This window comes from Dipodomys spectabilis, unplaced genomic scaffold (assembly GCF_019054845.1).
Source record: "Dipodomys spectabilis isolate Male_0828 unplaced genomic scaffold, ASM1905484v1 ptg000288l, whole genome shotgun sequence".
NCBI classification, from domain to species: domain Eukaryota; kingdom Metazoa; phylum Chordata; class Mammalia; order Rodentia; family Heteromyidae; genus Dipodomys; species Dipodomys spectabilis.
In genome coordinates, this window is record NW_024870965.1 from 3,254,682 (window position 1) to 3,272,938 (window position 18,257).

General features: G+C 44.0%; 1 protein-coding gene across 1 annotated transcript in view; it reads left to right on the plus strand.

The window, feature by feature from the left end:
- The first annotated feature begins 13,798 nt into the window (after positions 1 to 13,798).
- Kcnt2 (potassium sodium-activated channel subfamily T member 2) overlaps positions 13,799 to 18,257 on the plus strand; it is a 263,490-nt gene continuing 259,031 nt past the window's right edge. Inside the window, exon 1 of the mRNA XM_042701224.1 lies at positions 13,799 to 13,893. Within this exon, the coding sequence (XP_042557158.1) occupies positions 13,799 to 13,893 (95 nt within the window). The remainder of the gene's footprint in view (positions 13,894 to 18,257) is intronic.

An 18,257-nucleotide genomic window follows, 5' to 3' on the forward strand; every position in this document is an offset into this window, starting at 1 on the left:
TTGTGTGTCAAGTGCATTGTCACGCGATCTGTTTGTAACAGTCTCATTGTTTGCTGCATCTTAACGTTTAAAGCCCACCCAGTTCTCTTGTTCAGTTTTGGTTCATGTTAATCTGACCAGAGATTTATCTATTTGATTAGTCACTTGAAATTAATCAATTTGGACTTTATTAAGGTTCCCTGCTTCTTTACTGCAACAGCATTATGTTCTGTTCATATCTTTTATCTTCTTCATTTTCTTTGGGTGGGGTTAGTTCATTAGTTTTAATAGTGTTCAAATCTGAACGTTTGTTGATGGGTTGTCTTTTATTTCTGTCTTTTGTCTCAGTTTTATTAACACATGTACAGAGGTGAGATTTTGTTCTATGTTCACATATCTTTTTGTTCTTCACTGGGTATCATATTTTCATTTACTTTAAAAAGATTTTCAGCAGTGCTCTCTGTACCTGTTTGGACTCATTCCACATGCTCTTTCCTTGAGCTCACATTAAAGTCTTATGAGGTCCCCGGCTTCTAGCCTCTGTTGCTCTTTTACGCAATTGGGTCTGTGTTGCATTCTGTCTGGCTCACTCATAGCTTCAGATTTGCTTATTTATTTTCTTCTCTGGCTTTGAGACTTATGTAATTCTAGAATTTTAAGATTTTGGTTGTTTTACTTTCAAGCTGTAAGTCAAAATCCCCCATGTATTTAGTGATCTTTGATTGCCAAATCACTTTTTTCTTTATATGTGGAAATATGGAGGATTGTTTCTTGTGAAGAAAGAGACTTTCATTTGAGTCTACTACATTCTAAAAACCAGCCTCGCTTGTGAAATATCTTAGATAGCTCTAAGCTTCTCATTACAAGATAAAGTGGTAGTAATAAACAAATAAATCCATCCATCCATCCATCCACCCATCCATCCATTCATCCACCCATCCATCCATTCATCCACCCATCCATCCATCCATCCATCCATCCATCCATCCATCCATCCATCCATCCATCCATCCATCCACCCACCCACCCACCCACCCATCCATCCACCCACCCACCCACCCACCCACCCACCCACCCATCCATCCACCCACCCACCCACCCACCCATCCATCCATCCATCCATCCATCCATCCATCCATCCATCCATCCATCCATCCATCCATCCATCCATCCATCCATCCATCTATCCATTATTTTTAGTAAGGCATGGATAGCATATGCCTGCCATCCAAAAACATTTTTTTTTCTGGGTCCTGTCGTGGGGCCTGAATTCTGGGCCTGGGCACTGTCCCTCAGCTCTTCAGCTCAAGGCTAGTGCTCTACCACTTGAGCCACAGCCCCACTTCTGGCTTTTTTTCTTTTTGTTTATGTGGTGCTGAGGAATCGAACCCAGGGCCTCATGCTTGCAAGGCAAGCGCTCTACCACTGAGCCACCTTCCCAGCTCTCCAAAAACATTTTTGCTGTCCATCATTATATTAGGCTTATCATTTACTCAATCTTATTTTTATATCTATATGCATGTATTGTTTTATGGCCTGTGCATTCCAAAGATAGCTCCTCTGCTGTAGCAATGTTAATTTTCACACCCTCCCCTCCCCATAATTTGTAGTGAAATCTTGAGGACAGGCTCTTGGGCTCTGTTTCTTCATTTCTTACATATTCATGGATTTATTTCTTTCATATGGAAATGTCAACTTGACTGAGGATAAAAAGTCTTGAGTCACAATTTTTTTATTTACAAGTTAAAAACATTTCACTCATTTTATCTTATGATTACATGCAAGAAGAGTCTGATGTCATTCAGATTTTTCTTTCTATGATTTTCCCTGGCTGTTCATAAATGCTTTTTTCATTTTTTAACTAATTTAAATCCAATTTAACTTACATTTTTTAAGTTCCAAAAAAAGATGCACCATTTTAATAAGTCATGCATCACAGAGATAAAGAAAAGACCAGTAAATCTTTATGCATCCTATAAATTTCACCTGCTTGTGCTTGTTTTTCTTCTCCTTAAGCAGAAATGTTTATTGAATCATGACAGACAGACAATGGGGAAAGTATGTATCTACCAGTGAATTAATTTTATAAGTGTGAATATTGATTCAAGTAGCATATCAAATTCATGTAACATCAGCTTTCCCGAAGGCCTTGTGTGCTTCCCCTATAATTAATGGATCAGGAAAGGTGAAATACTTACCGTGTTTAATAATACCTTCTTATTTTACCTACTTATTTATTTTGGAAGTTTTGAACTCAGCTCTTTGTGCTTGCTGGGCTGGTGCTCTACCACTTAAGCCACCCCACCAAACATTAACACTGTTTCATTTCTTTACCTTAGGCTAGTGATGACACATCTTCCTGGAAAGGTAGTTCAATTAACTGTTACATAAGTCACAATTATACAGGACCCACTAAAGAGACAATCACCAGCACATCAGACTTCCATCTTTCCTATCTGGACTTCGGAAATCAGAATATTCTGCATATTTCTGTAAGTTATAAATAATATATGCTATTTATTCTTTCATGGTTTCATTCACTCGACATTATGCAGTCAACTTTCTGTATCCATGCTTTCCACACCAATGCCTTTGGCCTACTACAGATCAAAAGTGTCTGGGGAAAGAGCTGTGTCTGTATTGAACATTACATTTTTTTCTTGTCATTATTCCCTAAATAACACAGGTAAAAGATTAAATGCATAACATTTACATTGTATTAAGATTTACAAGTCATATAGAGATGATTTAATCTATGCTGACCATGTGCGTAAGACACATGCAAATATACTATGTCATTTGATAAACGGGATCCTCACAATTAGTTTGAGCTGGCTCTGGCAAAAACAAGAGCCCTGACAGGCACCAGAGGCTCATGCTTGTAATTTTAGCAACTCAGGACGCTGAGATCTGAGAAATGCAGTTCAAAGCCAGCCTGGATAGGAAAGTCTTCAGTTAAGCATAAAAAATCTAAAGGTGGAGCTATGGTTCATGAGGTAGAGTGCTAGCCTTAAGCAAAATAGCTCAGGGACAGCACCCAGGCCCCTTGAGTTCCAGTCCCAGGACCTGCACGCATGTGTGCGCATGCCTGCTCTCTCTCTCTCTCTCTCTCTCTCTCTCACACACACACACACATACACACACGCACACGCACGCACACACACACACACACACACACACACACACACACACACAAAATCCTTAATGTACATCTATTCCCTCAGTGAGAGCTGTCTAAGTTGCTTCAACTTCTCACTAGCTCAACCATGATGAAATACATTTTTTTGGTACATGGTCTTTATGCATGATTCTGAAGACATTTGGGAATATTTCTGAAGCTGTATTCCTGGTCCAAAAAGTGTATCTATGCCAAATATAACTTTATAGAAATAGATTGCTCTGCAGCATAGCTATAGCAGTGAACAGAACCGCACAAGAGTTCCCGTATGTTTGTACCTCATTCTTGTATTGACTTACTTTCCCCTAACTACTAATGTATTCTAATATTTCTTCCTATATTTCCCCATTTCCCTTTTTTGTTCCCTTTTTGGCAAAATTCTTGCTCATATTTTCTTTTTGTGAGAAATCACAACTTGTTCATACTGTTGATATGACAAATACCTTACAGCATATATAGTTTTATATATTCTGAATCAACCACATCTACACATTAAATATTGGAAATATCAGATTTCTGTGATCTGTTATTGATTTGATAACGTTAACCAGATGTCCTTTGTTAAGAAAAGCCATTGATTTTGTACGTTTACCTCAAAGAGCTCTTTCACCAATGTGGAGAGTTTGTGTGTTGATCTGGCTCCTCCATTATTTTTCTTGTTCTGTATCAACTTTTCCTAGAATAGATTATGCCCCTTTAATCTATAAGTAAAGGATTTCACATTTGAAAAAGAAGTGTGATTATAGAACCATCTGAGTTCTTAAGATCTTTTTCTGAGTCCTCTTAAAGTTATTATACATGTCTTCTCCCATGATTGTTACTATATATGGTTTGTTTTTACGCTCAGTAATAACAATCATACATGCACTCTATTTCCTGTTTCTCTTGCTCATGATGTCTATGTTTAGGTTTCTGAGCAGTTTTAGTCTTTTAAAAACATTTCATCAATTCTTCCAGAGTATAAATAAGTGTGTGTGTATGTGTGTGTGCGTGTGTGTGTGTGTGTGTGTGTGTGTGTGTTCAGGGCCTTTGTTATTGGTTTATTTTATTTCTCTTTTCCACCTTTCTCAAAGCTCTGTAAACTTATTTTGAATCTCTGGCTGAATATTTTTTTCCCTTCTGCCTTCACTAATTTATTTGAACTCAGGAAGATTTCATTAGAAACTATCTTTGGATTCCTGGCTATTCATCTAGTGATTTTGTTAGTCTCTTTTTTTCTCTCGGATCACCGTGCTCCTATCTATTTAAGGGTTTAAATCATGAGTATGTCAGCCACGCTGCTTCTTCCGACTTTGAATGGGGCCTACAAATGCGGTTTCAATAGTTGCTGAAGTAAAGTTGGGGATGAGTATGCAAGATGGTAGCTAGAGTAGAGGAATGGTGCCATCATCTCTGGTGGCTCCTCTCCCCCAGAGGGGACCCCGCTGCGGCCTACCTTCCCCTGGCCCATTGAGCAGGGAGTCTTCAGGATTTCCACAGTCCAACCTGCGTTCCAAGGGTGTCCATGACATACATAGCACATAGTAATTCATCTTCAGCTGTCTTTGATGAGTTGTCATGGAGACGCTTGTGGTGTGGGAACATGTTTGCTTTCTGAAAATACGGCTTGTCCATGAAACTTCGGAGCCTTCCCTCCTTCACTTTCTTTAGCATGCCTGTATCCCATTACACATGCCCTTGGAGGTATCTGAGGCCCTTTTAAGAACACAACTATACTTTTCTTCCTCCACACTACACTCTCTAGAAGTAATACCTTCTTCCAATGTCACCCAATCCCTCTGTAAAATTGTGTCTGGAGTTTGTGACTTAGGCTATGGCTATCTCGGGGTTATTGAAGCTGCAGCACTCTCTGTCTTTAAATGCTTTCTTTTGCCTACTGTTAGGACAGAACACATGGATAAAACTACCAAAGGAAGAATGCTCAAACCATGCAGTTGAAAATGAAATAAGAGTAATACATGGAAACTGGCTAAACCATTGGTCAGTAAAAGTATTTTCCACTGCTTTTCTTTGAAAGCTGTTACTACGGTGAAATTTTGCAGTTCTCTAAGGAGATCAGATGGTCTGATTATTGTGGTGGGTGTGTAATTGCTGTAGGATGGAAGTCAGGACCCAAACGTGGAATGGTAGTTGATGCCAAAGAGCTGAAAATTAGCATCCAAGCAGCAGTGGAATTTTCTGAGAAAAAATTATACAGTGGTTCCCCTACTTAGATTCACTAGAAGAATCTGGCACTGGGCCACCAATGATGGGCAATTATTCATAGTTCTATTGACATTACCATATTTTATTAGTTGGGTTTTTTCAGGTCCAAGTGTTAGAAGTTCAAATTATCTTTAGCAAAAAGAATCAACTCTTTTCTCTTTCTCTCTCATTCTCTCTTTTCTCTCTCTCTTTCTTTCCTCCTTCCTTTCTTTCTTTCTCTATCATTCCTTCTTTCTTTTTTTTCTCTCTCTCTCTTTCTTTTCCTTCCTTCCTTCCTATCTTTTTCTTCCCTCCCTCTTTCCTTTCCTTCCCTCTTTCCCTCCCTTCCTCCTCCCTCCCTCCCTCCCTCCTTCTTTCCTTCCTTCCTTCCTTCCTTCCTTCCTTCCTTCCTCCCTCCCTTCCTTATTTTTTTCTCTCTTACCACTAGTTTGTTTTTGAGACAATCTTGCTTTTCCCCTAGGTTGGCCCTGAACCTCAACCCTTGTTTTGTTGCTTCATGAGTAGCTGACATTTCAGGAGTGCCACACCAAGCCAGGTCATCACACTTCTCTTTTGATTTGACTTCTTGACTTGGTTCTTTCCTAATCCAGGGAGGCTCCCACAGTATTTCCAAGGTGGATCTCTCTCTTTGCACTGGGTCAGGAGTGGGAAATTTCTGCTTCTTCCCTATTTGACTCTTTCGGGCTCCCTGATTCCCACATGACTGGTACAAATGACCTGGCTTTTGATGGACTGTTTCAACTTCCCCTTGTAATGAATGCAGCTTCAGCCTGAGTTGGGTTTATCAGTGAGCAGAAATCTTAGCAGTGAAGGAAAACAAGAAGAAACAACAGGTGGGACATTTTGGAGAATATTCTTTGATTTAATGTAGTCATACCCTTGGTCTTACTTAGTACATCCTCTTCTTTAATTGAAGTAGTGATACAATATTTTTGAAATGTTAATTGAAAACAAGCCATGTGGGGAAAAAATCTTATGCCGGTAGAGAATCTGGTAGTTAACACCTGGGAAAATTATCTCTTCCTGATTTAGGAAGTTATTTGAAATCTTACTTTTGGCTGTGTTAATACCATTTGGCATTGCTGATCCACACTGCACAACTTGGGCCATTTTTTCAAGGCTCATTAACTTGTAGCCAAAGAAAGAAAACAGGAAGTGCAGGCAGTGAATGTTGCCTTTAAGTTTATTTCCTAAATTTGTGTCAAAAGGTTAGTGCTGAGAGTCTGAAAAGTCATATATTGCATTTCTTCGTACAAATCAGTATTTCAATATACTTTATATTGATATTTGAGGAGGAGGGTGTGAACTTCTCCCTTAATGATTGATTTGGCTGTGACCTTTCCAGATTGCTTTTTCCTCTCCAAGTACCTTTGTTTTCTGCAATCAGAGAGTTTGCATGGCTGCACTACAAAGGTTGCCTTGCTCACTCAGGGCTGGAAGCAGATCTCAGTGTGGTCCGTATGCTAACACACACACACACACACACACACACACACACACACACACACACACTGTTGTGCATTTGAGTATGAGTCAAGATGCTTGTTTTAATTTTAAGTGCCCACACAAACTGTTGCTTCCTGGAGAACACCTATTATGCTTTAAAAAATTATCCTTTTTATTATTTTCATGGGAGTTCAGAAGGATTACTGAATACCTAGATTTATTTTTTTCTCCATTTGGGTATGTTTATGCTTTCTTATTTGTTCTTGGGGGTACATACTTTAATTTACCTCCTCAGAGGTAATCAAAGCTTCTCAATCCATTGTGTGAAATTTGGAAAACAATTAAATTCATTAGGTACTAAACAACAAAGATGAACTTAAGAACAAGCCTTCTAAAAAGGCAGATACCTACAGTTTGACAGACACATAAATTACAATACTAAATTATGAAGGAAGCAACATTTTAATATATGTTGATGCATTCACACATGCGATCTCTCCCTAAATAAAAGTTGTATTTCACTTTGCAGATAGAGAAACTGAAGCATGGTGGGAAAGTTTTCTGAGGTCAAGTAGTTAACAGATTCCACTTTGAGCATTTTAATCCATACAGTGCAGGTTCAGAAGTGTATACGTGGTCACAGAATACGTTTGCTTCCCAGCTAGTTTGAAATGAGGCTGGGTAAGCAGTCAGTGCAGTCAAGCCTGGGAGTGAGAGATGGTAAGGGGTAAGGTGCGTTTTAAATGACCTGTACCTGCTTCGGGTATCCAGAGCCTCAATGTTAGCGCTGTATTCACTCATGTATCAGTCATTCATCATCTGCTATTGCCAAGTGTATTGAAGATGGCAAAGAAGTGGTATGAGCCGCACCTTTGAACAGGGGTAACTTCATCCTCCATGAACAAATAAACACTAATAATGCAAGAATGAGAAGAATCAGGAGGATAGCTGGAATTTTCCCAACCTGATAACCTGGTAGGAGTTTTACACACACATACAGACACACACACAATATATATATATATATATATATATATATATATATATATATATATATTATATCACATATATGTAACATATATTATACATAAAGTCTACCTATCTATCCATCCATCCATCCATCTCTCTACCCACCTATCTATCTACATTCCAAGAATAGACTACTCCTGAATTGATAGAAGAGAACATTCTTCAAAATTACTGAATTGCATTTGGTACTAAATAGTCCCTCTTTTGGCTCTGTGTTCTTTCCAGCACCATGGAGTGAAATTGTGAGGAGGACTTAGAAGCAGATAAATGGAGATGCTTTGTGTTGGCATGGAGAGAAGCCTCAGCAGGCTGCTTCCTGCCTTGGGGAGGTATTGGAGGAGGAAAGCAACAGGAAGCACAGGGGACACCTTTGTTGCTAGAATAAAACCTTCTCTGTCTCCTGATAGCTTTCCATGCGCATTCCAAAGGAAGTGATAAAAGTGACTATATATTTGGGGCAAATTATATTGCCCATTAGAATGCCTTGATAAACTGTGAGAGCATCCTTTCATATTCCCTTGGGTAGAAGTTGAGAAAGAAATATGGTGTGTCTTTGTGTGTGTGTGTGTGTGTGTGTGTGTGTGTGTTGTATTGTTTCCTATTTGTAGTGTTGGTGAAATTAAAAAATAATTCTTCTATATGACTGGATCTGCTCAGAGTACAGGACAGGTTTTGTGAAATTTTGATTGTTGTAGATTGAATTTTTTTTTTTGGCTTAAATTTAGACAATAAAGAACACACGTCTCCTTCCTAGATAGTAGATGATGACTTCCTCTGTGGGCTTTCTCTTCTCTCCTTTATGTCTTTAGTCATCTTTATGGCCTTGGTCTCTGTCCTCCTCTTCTCTCCACAGTCTTAAGAACTGGATGAGTTTAATCCTTTGTCAGTTTCCAAAAGCAGATGCTTTCCCATTTTATAGCTCTGAATAACCCACACATTCCCACCCTCTGCATCTCCTCACTTGACCTTCTGAAGATGGCCAGAAGCACCATCATTTTCTTGCTCAAAGCTAGCTCGGTGTTCTCATGTAATCCCACAGGACAGCCCGCACTATTTACTCAGCCCAGAGCTGAGAAGTACCATTGATCGTTCATTCTCCCCCACGTTCACATTCTCTCACGCCTCAAGCCCAGTCCTTGCATCTCCTTCATTTGCCACAGATCCATCTCCTGCTTTCCACCTGCAGGGTGAGAACCGCTGTCAGATTTCAGACAATGGACAAGCTTCATTGGCATACAATATAGTTCACCAATGGTCTTTCTTCTTCCATTCTTGGCTTCCCAGATAATGAACCAACTGCAGGGAGGATACCATGCAATCTTTCGGAGAAATAAAAGCCTGGTCACTTGTCCTGCTTTGAATCCTCAGGGGGCTGGTCCAACGTGTGATGGCGATGCGCAAGGTCCATACCACACAGTGGCTAAGAGAAAGCAGCCCAGAGCTGCCCAAATCCAGCCTTCACTCTTCCTCAACAACCAGCGCAGCCGCAGGAGGCATGTCCATTGGCTGGAGTTCACCATGCCTTCTCACACCTCTCCCTTCCCCAACTGTGTACTCCTCGCCCTTGAGTATGAATGGTACCTCCCCTCGGCAGCCTTCCCTGAGTTCTCCAGCCAGACATAGGTCTCTCTATGTGCTCCTCAGTAACACAGAAGCCAGCTCTAATCATCACAGTGATTGGTAGCCTCCTCCTGCCATTCCCGGTGGTCTACCCTGCTACACCCAACAGACTACAAGAAATACAACGTTTAGTTGGATTTTTGCCAGTCAATTAGAGATAAGAATCTTATGGCTGAAAACTAGTAGAGCATAGTTACATGGAAATGCTTTGCTGCCTGAATTAACTCTGAAGTGGCCTCCTGTAAAGATCATTATTTCATTCATTCATTCATTCATTCATTCGTTCACAGTGATAGTTTCACCCTAGAGCCCTGGTATTGGCTTCAAACTTGCCATCTTCTCACGCTGGCCTCCGGGGTGCCTTGATTACAAGCGTGTACCACTACGTCTGGCTTTGTTTTCTTTTTAAACATTCTTTTTCAGTTGTTTAGGATAAAATTCTCTGTCATAGTCTATGATTGCGATTCTGTTCAATATGTGCATGATGATTATGAAATTTTGTCACTAAAACCTGAATCTCTTCTTTTTGTTGTAAAACATCTGTATAATCAACCCATATAGTGGCAGTTAGCAATTTAAAAACAAGACGTTTTCCAGGCATGGTGGCTCATGGCTAGAATCCTAGCTATTGTGTGTGGAGGGTAGGGATGAGAAAAATAGTATTTTAAGACCAACCTTGGGCAAAATGTTAATGAGACTCCCACCTCAACCAATAAAGTTAGGAGCAGTGACACACACCTATCACCACATGACTGTGTAAATAGGAGGATCATAGTCCAAGGAAGCTGCACTGTAAGCAGGAGGACTTAAGGAAAAATAATTATCACGAATATAAAGGATGAGGAATGTGGCTCAGGCGACAGCGCACCTGCTTCACAAGCCCGAGAGCCTGAATTTACATCCAAGCAAATAAGCAAACAAGTAACCCTTTGATACCAAACAAAGGAATAAGTGATATTTCCAACTGTATTGTCTGGAAATATAAGTTAAAAATTCTAACATCAATTTTTTTTTTTTTTGTAGTCTTGACAGTCCCTGCTCCCTCTCTGTCGGCGTCATCGTTCGGAATTTTCTGGGTGGGTTTTCTTGTTTCAGCGTGCTCTCCACAATTCACATTGATGAAGGAAACGTAGGGACAGATTGCCATGTGCGGGACCGATGGCAAAATTGTTTCCAAAAATTGAACCTCGTGTTTAAAGTAGAATAAAAGCTTTTACTCCCAGAGTGAGGAGGACTGGAGATGAGAGATTAAAAGCACACCACAGTGAAGTGAAGGAACCAAAGTTAAAGAGTGAGAGGGGAAATACATGTGAACAGCAGGGAGTGGCAAGACATAGCACAAAATAAAAAAAGAATAAAAGTGTGGTGCGACAGGTGGGCGAGCTAGAAGGCAAAATTAATGAAATGAAATACAAAGTCTGCCGACAGAAAGTCCAAGTAACGGAAGAGCAAAAGAAGGCCCTCAGACGTTTCCGTCGCTGGTAATTTAAGCTTCAAGGCACCTATTTGCTCTCCTTTATAGCTTCAGAGTATTTCGAATGTCTCATTAAATTTCTTACATTTAGAATTTGGAGACTTTTTTTTTACTTTGACATCAGTTTTAAGGCACAAAGAAAATGTGGTGATGTAGCAGTGTGCAGCTGGTTGGTGAGCACATGAGAATACTTTATAGCTCTTTTTCTTTGCTAATACAAGTCACACTGACACTATTAGTTGAGCAGATAACTTGTCTCTGTCTCTGTCTCTTTGTCTCTCTCTTCCTGTTGCTACTAAGTTCAGCTTGAACTCAGACTTCTTGCTCTGAGGGTTTTTTTTTTTCTGGTTCTGGGCTTGAACTCAGGGCCTGGGAACTGTCCCTGAGCTTGTTTTGCTCAAGGCTAATGTTCTACCACTTGAGCCACAGAGCCTCTTCTGGCTTTTTTTTGAGTAGTTTATTGGAGATAAGATTCTCATGGACTTTCCTATTTAGGCTGACTTTGAACTGTCATCCTCAGATCTCAGCCTCTTGAGTTGCTAGGGTTATAGGTCTAAGTCACCTGGCACCCAGCTTCTGGCTTAGTTTTTTGTTTTTTTGTTTTATAACTCAGGGCTGCCACTTGAGTCACATCTTTACTTCCAGGATTTTGCTGGTTAATTAGCGATAAGATTAAACCTTGACTCTCAATTCACAGATCTCAGCTTCCTGAGTAGCCAAGATGATATATTTCTAGTCTGTTTACCTTTTTTGATATATACTTACTCATTTGGTCTTTAAAAGCCAATTAAGTAAGATTTCCATAAAAATGAAGAATAAAACGCACAGCTTTCTTTTAAGTAAAATATTGCTTTAGTCTCCAATCTCCTCTCTCTTGGGAGTCAATATTCAAAAGCTCTTTCATACTTCATTTTTTTTTCATGTCCTCTTTCTGAGTCTATTAATGATTCCAGATATTTCAGAGTTTTGGCAGTCTAAGTGCGTAAAGACAGACTCTCTTAGCATAAATATTAACCTGGGATATTTAAAATATAAACATCCCAGAGTCATTTTAATAACAGATGATAAGAAATAAGTCCCAAAGCTGTCTGTCTCGGCACAAGATGATGATTCCAAAAGTCCACTGTAAATAACGGTGTCATCAACAAATATAGAACTCCAGAGCCAGTTTTTGTGAAAAACCATTTCCTAGCTGATTAGGTTTTGCTGCTTCTCAACCTGTAATTGATAAGAGTTTGCTATGTGGAGGGCACTGCGTTCGAAAGTCATGCCACGGAGACTGGGATGGAGATTTTTTTTAAATGCACAAATAATAGCCTAATAGGCAAGATCATACTAGACATCACCAACTAACCGCTCCCGGGGGTCATCAGGGTTCAGAGAAAGGCATCTTGTCTGCCGAGGATTAGAAATGTCATGGGAATGACGTCATGGTGACTCTGGGATTGAGGAGCAGCTTGAAGGTAGGGAAGACGGAGCCTCCTCCCGGTCTCCTCCCCGGGACACGCATTCCATTCCCTTGGCGGTGGCACTGCCTTGCAGCTCTCCTTTTCCAACTCTGCTCACACTAACCATTTCCCGTCCTTCATAAGCTCACCCTGCCTCTCCTCAAAGTAGTAGTCTTTCTAATTGTTTGCTGTTCCTTCCCTGGGGCTCAAGGGGATGCCCTGGGCCTCTCCCCGCACCTCGGAAGGGGGCATCTCATGTGCAGGCGGGCGTCTGTGTGCCTGGCTGGCTGGAGGCTGCTGTCCTGGGCAGCGTGCGCAGAGGCTGCTCATTCCCTGTGCAGCCGGCCCTGCGCGCTCAGGCCCGGGAGTCGGGGCTTAGCGCTCCTGGATCCGTCCGTCCGTCCATCTGTCTGTCTGTCTGTCTGTCCATTCCCAGGAGCCGTTGGTTCCTGAAGACAGGAAGAGGGGCGCGCACAGACAACTGCATGGCAAAAGCAGGGCTCCATGAGCAACCTCTGATTCTGAAAAGCCGGCTCCGGGTGCCCCAGGAGCGGGGCTGCACCAGCTACTTCCTACAGGAAGCCCCCGGGGGGGGGGCACGGGGGACACTCAGGGGACACCCCAATCCCCCCTGCCCCCCTCCCCAGATCAGGGAAACACCTTTTTTTTCTTGGAGAACATGAGAAAGCAAACAAATCCCTGGTGCTGAGCGCGGGGATTCCCCTTGCAAGGAACCCCCCCATCTTTCCCCCGCCCACCTTGGCTGGGCCGAGTCCAAGGCCTCCAGAGCACCCCGCACCCCCTCTTCAAGGGGGAGGGCGTGGAGCCCCCCCTGGAGTCCGCTAACGGGGTGGCCTCCATTGGCTGTGCGGGGCACCCCCGTGCCGCCGTCACCGGGCCTTGCTGAAGTGGGGGCGCCCATTGGCTGGGGCCTTCAGCTTTGGGGGTGGGGAGAGGGGGACGCGTGGGGGGGGGGAACGCAAAGCGGGGGGTCCCCGGGCTCCTCCGGGGGGGTCGCGGCCCTCGGCACCGCCGCCGCCTGCTGGGCACTGCGCGTCCTTTCCCCCTCCTCCCCTTTCCCACCACCAAGTAACTTTTGCCCCCCCGCCCCCCGCAGTGCCCGGGACCAGAGGCGGCGCCAGCCGGGGGCGGCTCCCTGGCAGTGGGGTTCCCTGGCACGGCCAGACTTTGGTGTTTTTTTTTTTTTTTTTTTGCTCCTGGGTTTGCTTGTGCATCGTCTCCATCGCACCCTAAAAAAATCAAAAAGCCAGAGCCAGCCCCCTCCCCTCCCCCTCCTCCTCCAGCTCAGCTCGGGCTGGGAGCCCGCCCCCCTCGTCCTCCCCACCCCTCCCGCGGGGTCCCCCTCCCCCGCGCGCCCCAGCCGCCGGCGCGCCGCGGCTCCCCCTGGTTGGGGAGAGGATGGTGGATCTGGAGAGCGAGGTGCCCCCGCTGCCCCCCAGGTACCGCTTCCGCGATCTGCTGCTGGGAGACCAAGGATGGCAGAACGACGACAGGTAAGGGGGCGTGGGGGGGAGGGGTCGGGGGAGGGGGGTCGGCGCGCACCGCGGAGGCCGGGGCGCGGGGCGGGGGCCGGGGGGTCCGGGAAACGCGCTCCCTTCCTTCCCACTTTCTTGCGATCGCCCTGCCCGGGGGGTCGGGGGCGAGGGGGTGGGTGGCATCTGCGCGGGGCGCGGGGCGCCGGCGGCCGGGGCTGGGCACGCTGCGGACGGCCGGGAACCGGCGCCCCGCGGCTCCACGCGGCTCCTTAGGTGTGGCTCGTCCGCAGCCAAGTTCCCCGACCCCGCGCGCGAGGCAAACTTCACCGTCCCTGCGGCCGCTCCCACGCCCCGCGCCGAGGACGGGGTCGCCAACCAGGGCGCCAGGGCGCTGGGAGATGGGGGGGGGGGATGGGGTGGGGGGAGTGAGGTACTTGGCTGGATTTACATATGTAACAGGTAGTTCCAGAAACTGACCGCTCCGGTGGTGGAGAACGCGCCCTGGGAGCCGGTTTGGGGGCTCCATTTATGGATCACTCAGGGTGCTGCTGAGCAGGATTACAGTCCCTCCCTCACCACATCTATCTATCTATCTATCTATCTATCTATCTATCTATCTATCTATCTATCTATCTATCTATCTATCTATCTATCTATCTATCTATCTATCTATCTATCTATCTACCTATCTATCAATCTATCTATCTATCTCCTTCCAACCCCGGTCGTGAACGTCTCCAAATGAAAACTTAAGTTTTAAAAGTGGAATCCCTGGGATGAGCCATGATCCTGGCTGTTTGCAGCCACACGCCATGGCGTGGTGTTGCTTGGATGGAGGAAATTCCCTGGTTGCTGCCCTCATTCTGTGAGAAAGCCAAGTGTGTCGCGTGGCCTCGAGCGTCCATGCCATCTGTCCCCCGGCCGGCCCCGCATCCCGTGGGTCAGTCACAGTGCCCAGAAGAGGCCCTCCATTAGCCTGGAAGCCCGCTCCAGGAAGTTCAGCGTGGCATTCCCCACCGGATCCGTTATGGGCTGGGTCTGAAGTCCCCCCCCCCCCCCCGTGTCTGTGTTCAGCCGCGGGCTTTGCACCTCTCTTCTCCCCCAAACCAGAGCTCCGAAGCCAGCGCAGCCCCCATGGGACACGCATTATGGAGTCTTCCCCACGGGGAGATGGATGTGTGGTAAAGGATGCTATCTGCAACCAAGGCTTTTCATTTTGGGCACACAGGCACACACACACACACCCGAGTGTGTATCTTAAATATACAATAGCTGAGGTCTTAGCAGCATGGAACGGCTTCAGATTAACTGACGATGCCGGAGAGCATCTTTAGACACTTTTGCCATGTCAATCAGCACTCAAATACATGGATTCCATCCTCCTGCCCCGCCCCCAAACGGTTGATGGGCGCAGCTCAGTGCTTAGAGATTGGGTCTCTGTTCAGTTCAGGGATCGTGAGCTTTGTTCTCAGCAATAGTTTCAGGACGCTCGTTGTAGGAAGGGTAACTTGGTGAGATACACAGGACACCTGCTTTGGACAGGGCAGTGGTAATGTTTGCTTTATTTGTAACATCACATTAAGATGCTAGCTGTTCCTTTGCTGCCCTCCTTGTTCTAAGGCTGCTGGAGAAATAGTTCAGGAATTAAGAATGTCGGTTAGTTACACATGGCCTACATGAGTCATGGCCGTAGTAAAAAGTTTTGCACTGTCATTTACATTTTCTGTTATGGTGAAAAGCCTAGTCTACTTCCTATCTTTTAACTTGAAAATCAAGCCACATTTTCCATGCAATTAAAGTTCATAATCTTAACGCAAATACCCCATCATTTTAAATGATGGTTTGTGGTTTATGAAAGTTAGTATCTAGTTTGGGTAAGGGGTGTGTGTGTGTGTGTATGTGTGTGTGTGTGTGTGTGTGTGTAAGAGAGAGAGAGAGAGAGAGAGTTTTAGCAGAGGATCTAGCTTTCAGTCTTTAACTGTCTCACTAATGAGAGGCCTTGGGCAAGTCATTCAACCATTAGAAGGACTCCAGGTCTGTTTCTATTATCAATGCTTCATGAATATCCACCTCATGTACCTGTGACAAGCAGAGAGGGCACTCAGGACGGGGCCAGCAAGGGACACTAAGCTAATCAAGCGCTTTATCAGTGCTGTGTGCTGTTTCAGGAGTGCTCACGTAGACCTTGAGGGAAAGGGAATTCTTTCAGGGACGGAGAGACAGAACTTTGGAGAGCACACACAGTCATCTTGGGTATTATTTCTCATGAGGGCAGAGATAACTCTAATCTTGTTGAGTCCAGTTTCTCAAGAAATGTTTAATCTCCCCTCCCCGCCCCCCAACTTAACCCATTTGATGTTCTGATAATTGAATAGTACCTGGAGTAAGGTATGTTCTTTTGAAATGTAGCTTCTTCTCTGCTTCTAATTTGCAGTTTGCAGATTCTGTTTTTATCCCCCTCTCCCGCGAGTAAAAACTACCTCTAGTTGTAAATCAGGTCACAGATTCCTCTGTTGGGTTGAATTGAATAGGAAACACTCTTCTATATCCTAAAGTTCACCGCCGATGGTGTTCACCAGCAGATGTACTGAGTGCCATGCTGCTGTTCTCAGGCTGTGTACTACAGGGGAATACCTTCTTCTTGGACTATCCCTGACCTCCCTTCCACCCCCCCCCCCCCCCCCACTAGGTCTGCATGGTGCAGGTGCCCCACCCAAAGAGTCAGGAGCCAACAGAAAGATGTTTGGTAAGCATCTTGGTTCCTTGGCTGGGGTAATTTAAAGCATGTTCTGCATACTTTGTGTCATAGGAGATGAAGGCTGGTCACTCCCAGCTCTAGCTGGCTCTGCGGCTTCTAATACCCCTCTGCTTTTCTGAGATTTTTCACAAACAAGTCCAGAAAAAGTGCTTAAGCTCCAATCCTATCTCAAAGTAGAATTCAGAGGAAACAGAATCAACATGGCCATCTGCAGTGTTCAGAGTTAAAACCTAGAAATAAATGTTGGGGAGACAATTTCTACCCCTCTTCCCTTTAAGAGGCACTGTCCTTTTTTCTTTTTTCTTTTTGCGGGTCCTGGGGCTTGAACTCAGGGCCGGGGTTCTGTCCCTGAGCCTCTCTGTGCTCAAGGCTAGCACTCTACCACTTGAGCCACAGCACAACTTCCAGCTTTTTCTATGTTTGTGGTATTGAGAAATCAAACCCAGGGCTTCAAGCATGCTAGGCAAGCACTCTACCACTGAGCCACATTCCCAGCCTGCATTATACTTGGTAACCAACGCATTGAATTGAAACCCCTCAGTTCAATTGCTTAAAGCTACTAAACATTCTCTATGTGTATATATACGTATATAGATACATGTACATATATATATTTAAGCTACATCTTGTAGGGCATGGTTGATGAGTATGAGAAAAATCAGTGAGGCATGTGACAGATAGGTGAAGGGATGTAAAGAGAAAATAAAGATGAGCCCACTGACATAAAGGAAAAGCACATTCCACACCATAGATTCTCTACAAAATAATAGGTCCCCTAATTTATATTGTGCTATCTCTCAGTAGGTAGCATTTCCCCCCCCCCCATAATGTATGTGTTGTGTATCTAACAGATGTGCGGCGTATGCGTAATATGTATAGAATCCATATCGTTACGTGATCACAACCAAATCCTTACATAATTCCCTTCCTTCACCTTCACTCTTCCATCCTTTCCAGAGCACAACACTGGGAGCAGAGACTAAGTGTGGCAGAGAACACAGCACATAGTTAATGCTGGTGCTGCGAGGCTAGGAAAGAAATCTGGGAATTGCTCAGTAAGAATTCTTCTTATGCTTTTGGGATGTCTGTTTTGTGTAGGGCGTGCATGTCCTTCTCTGGCATCCCAAGTCGGAGACCAACACCTGTGTTAACCATCTTATGAATGTATTTAATGACCATTACCCATTCAGCTAACATTGGAAGACTTGCTTTGCCGTCGGGTCTCATTAAGTTAGGTTACAGAAAAGCACGTAGAAGAATCGGAAACAGCACTTCTTGGTGTGCAGGTGTTTCTTGTTATAATAGCAGGTGAATTTCTCCCAGAATACTGTTTATGTTATCATAAGGTCGTCATGGAATTTCTTTGGTAGGCTTTCTATTTTTAGATACCCAGAGCATGCTTTATCATTTGTAGATAGTGTATTCAACGCAGACTTGAAAATATAATAGCTGAAGTCGCCATATTAGAGATGGCTTAAGATAGCAAAATATTCTGAACATAAAATGTAATAGTTTGTGTCTTATCATTATTCTTTAATTTACATTCACAAGTAGATGCTGAAACTAAGAGGCTTCATAAGAAGCCATTCTCTGATAAGAGAGTGACTGAATCTGGAGTGTATAA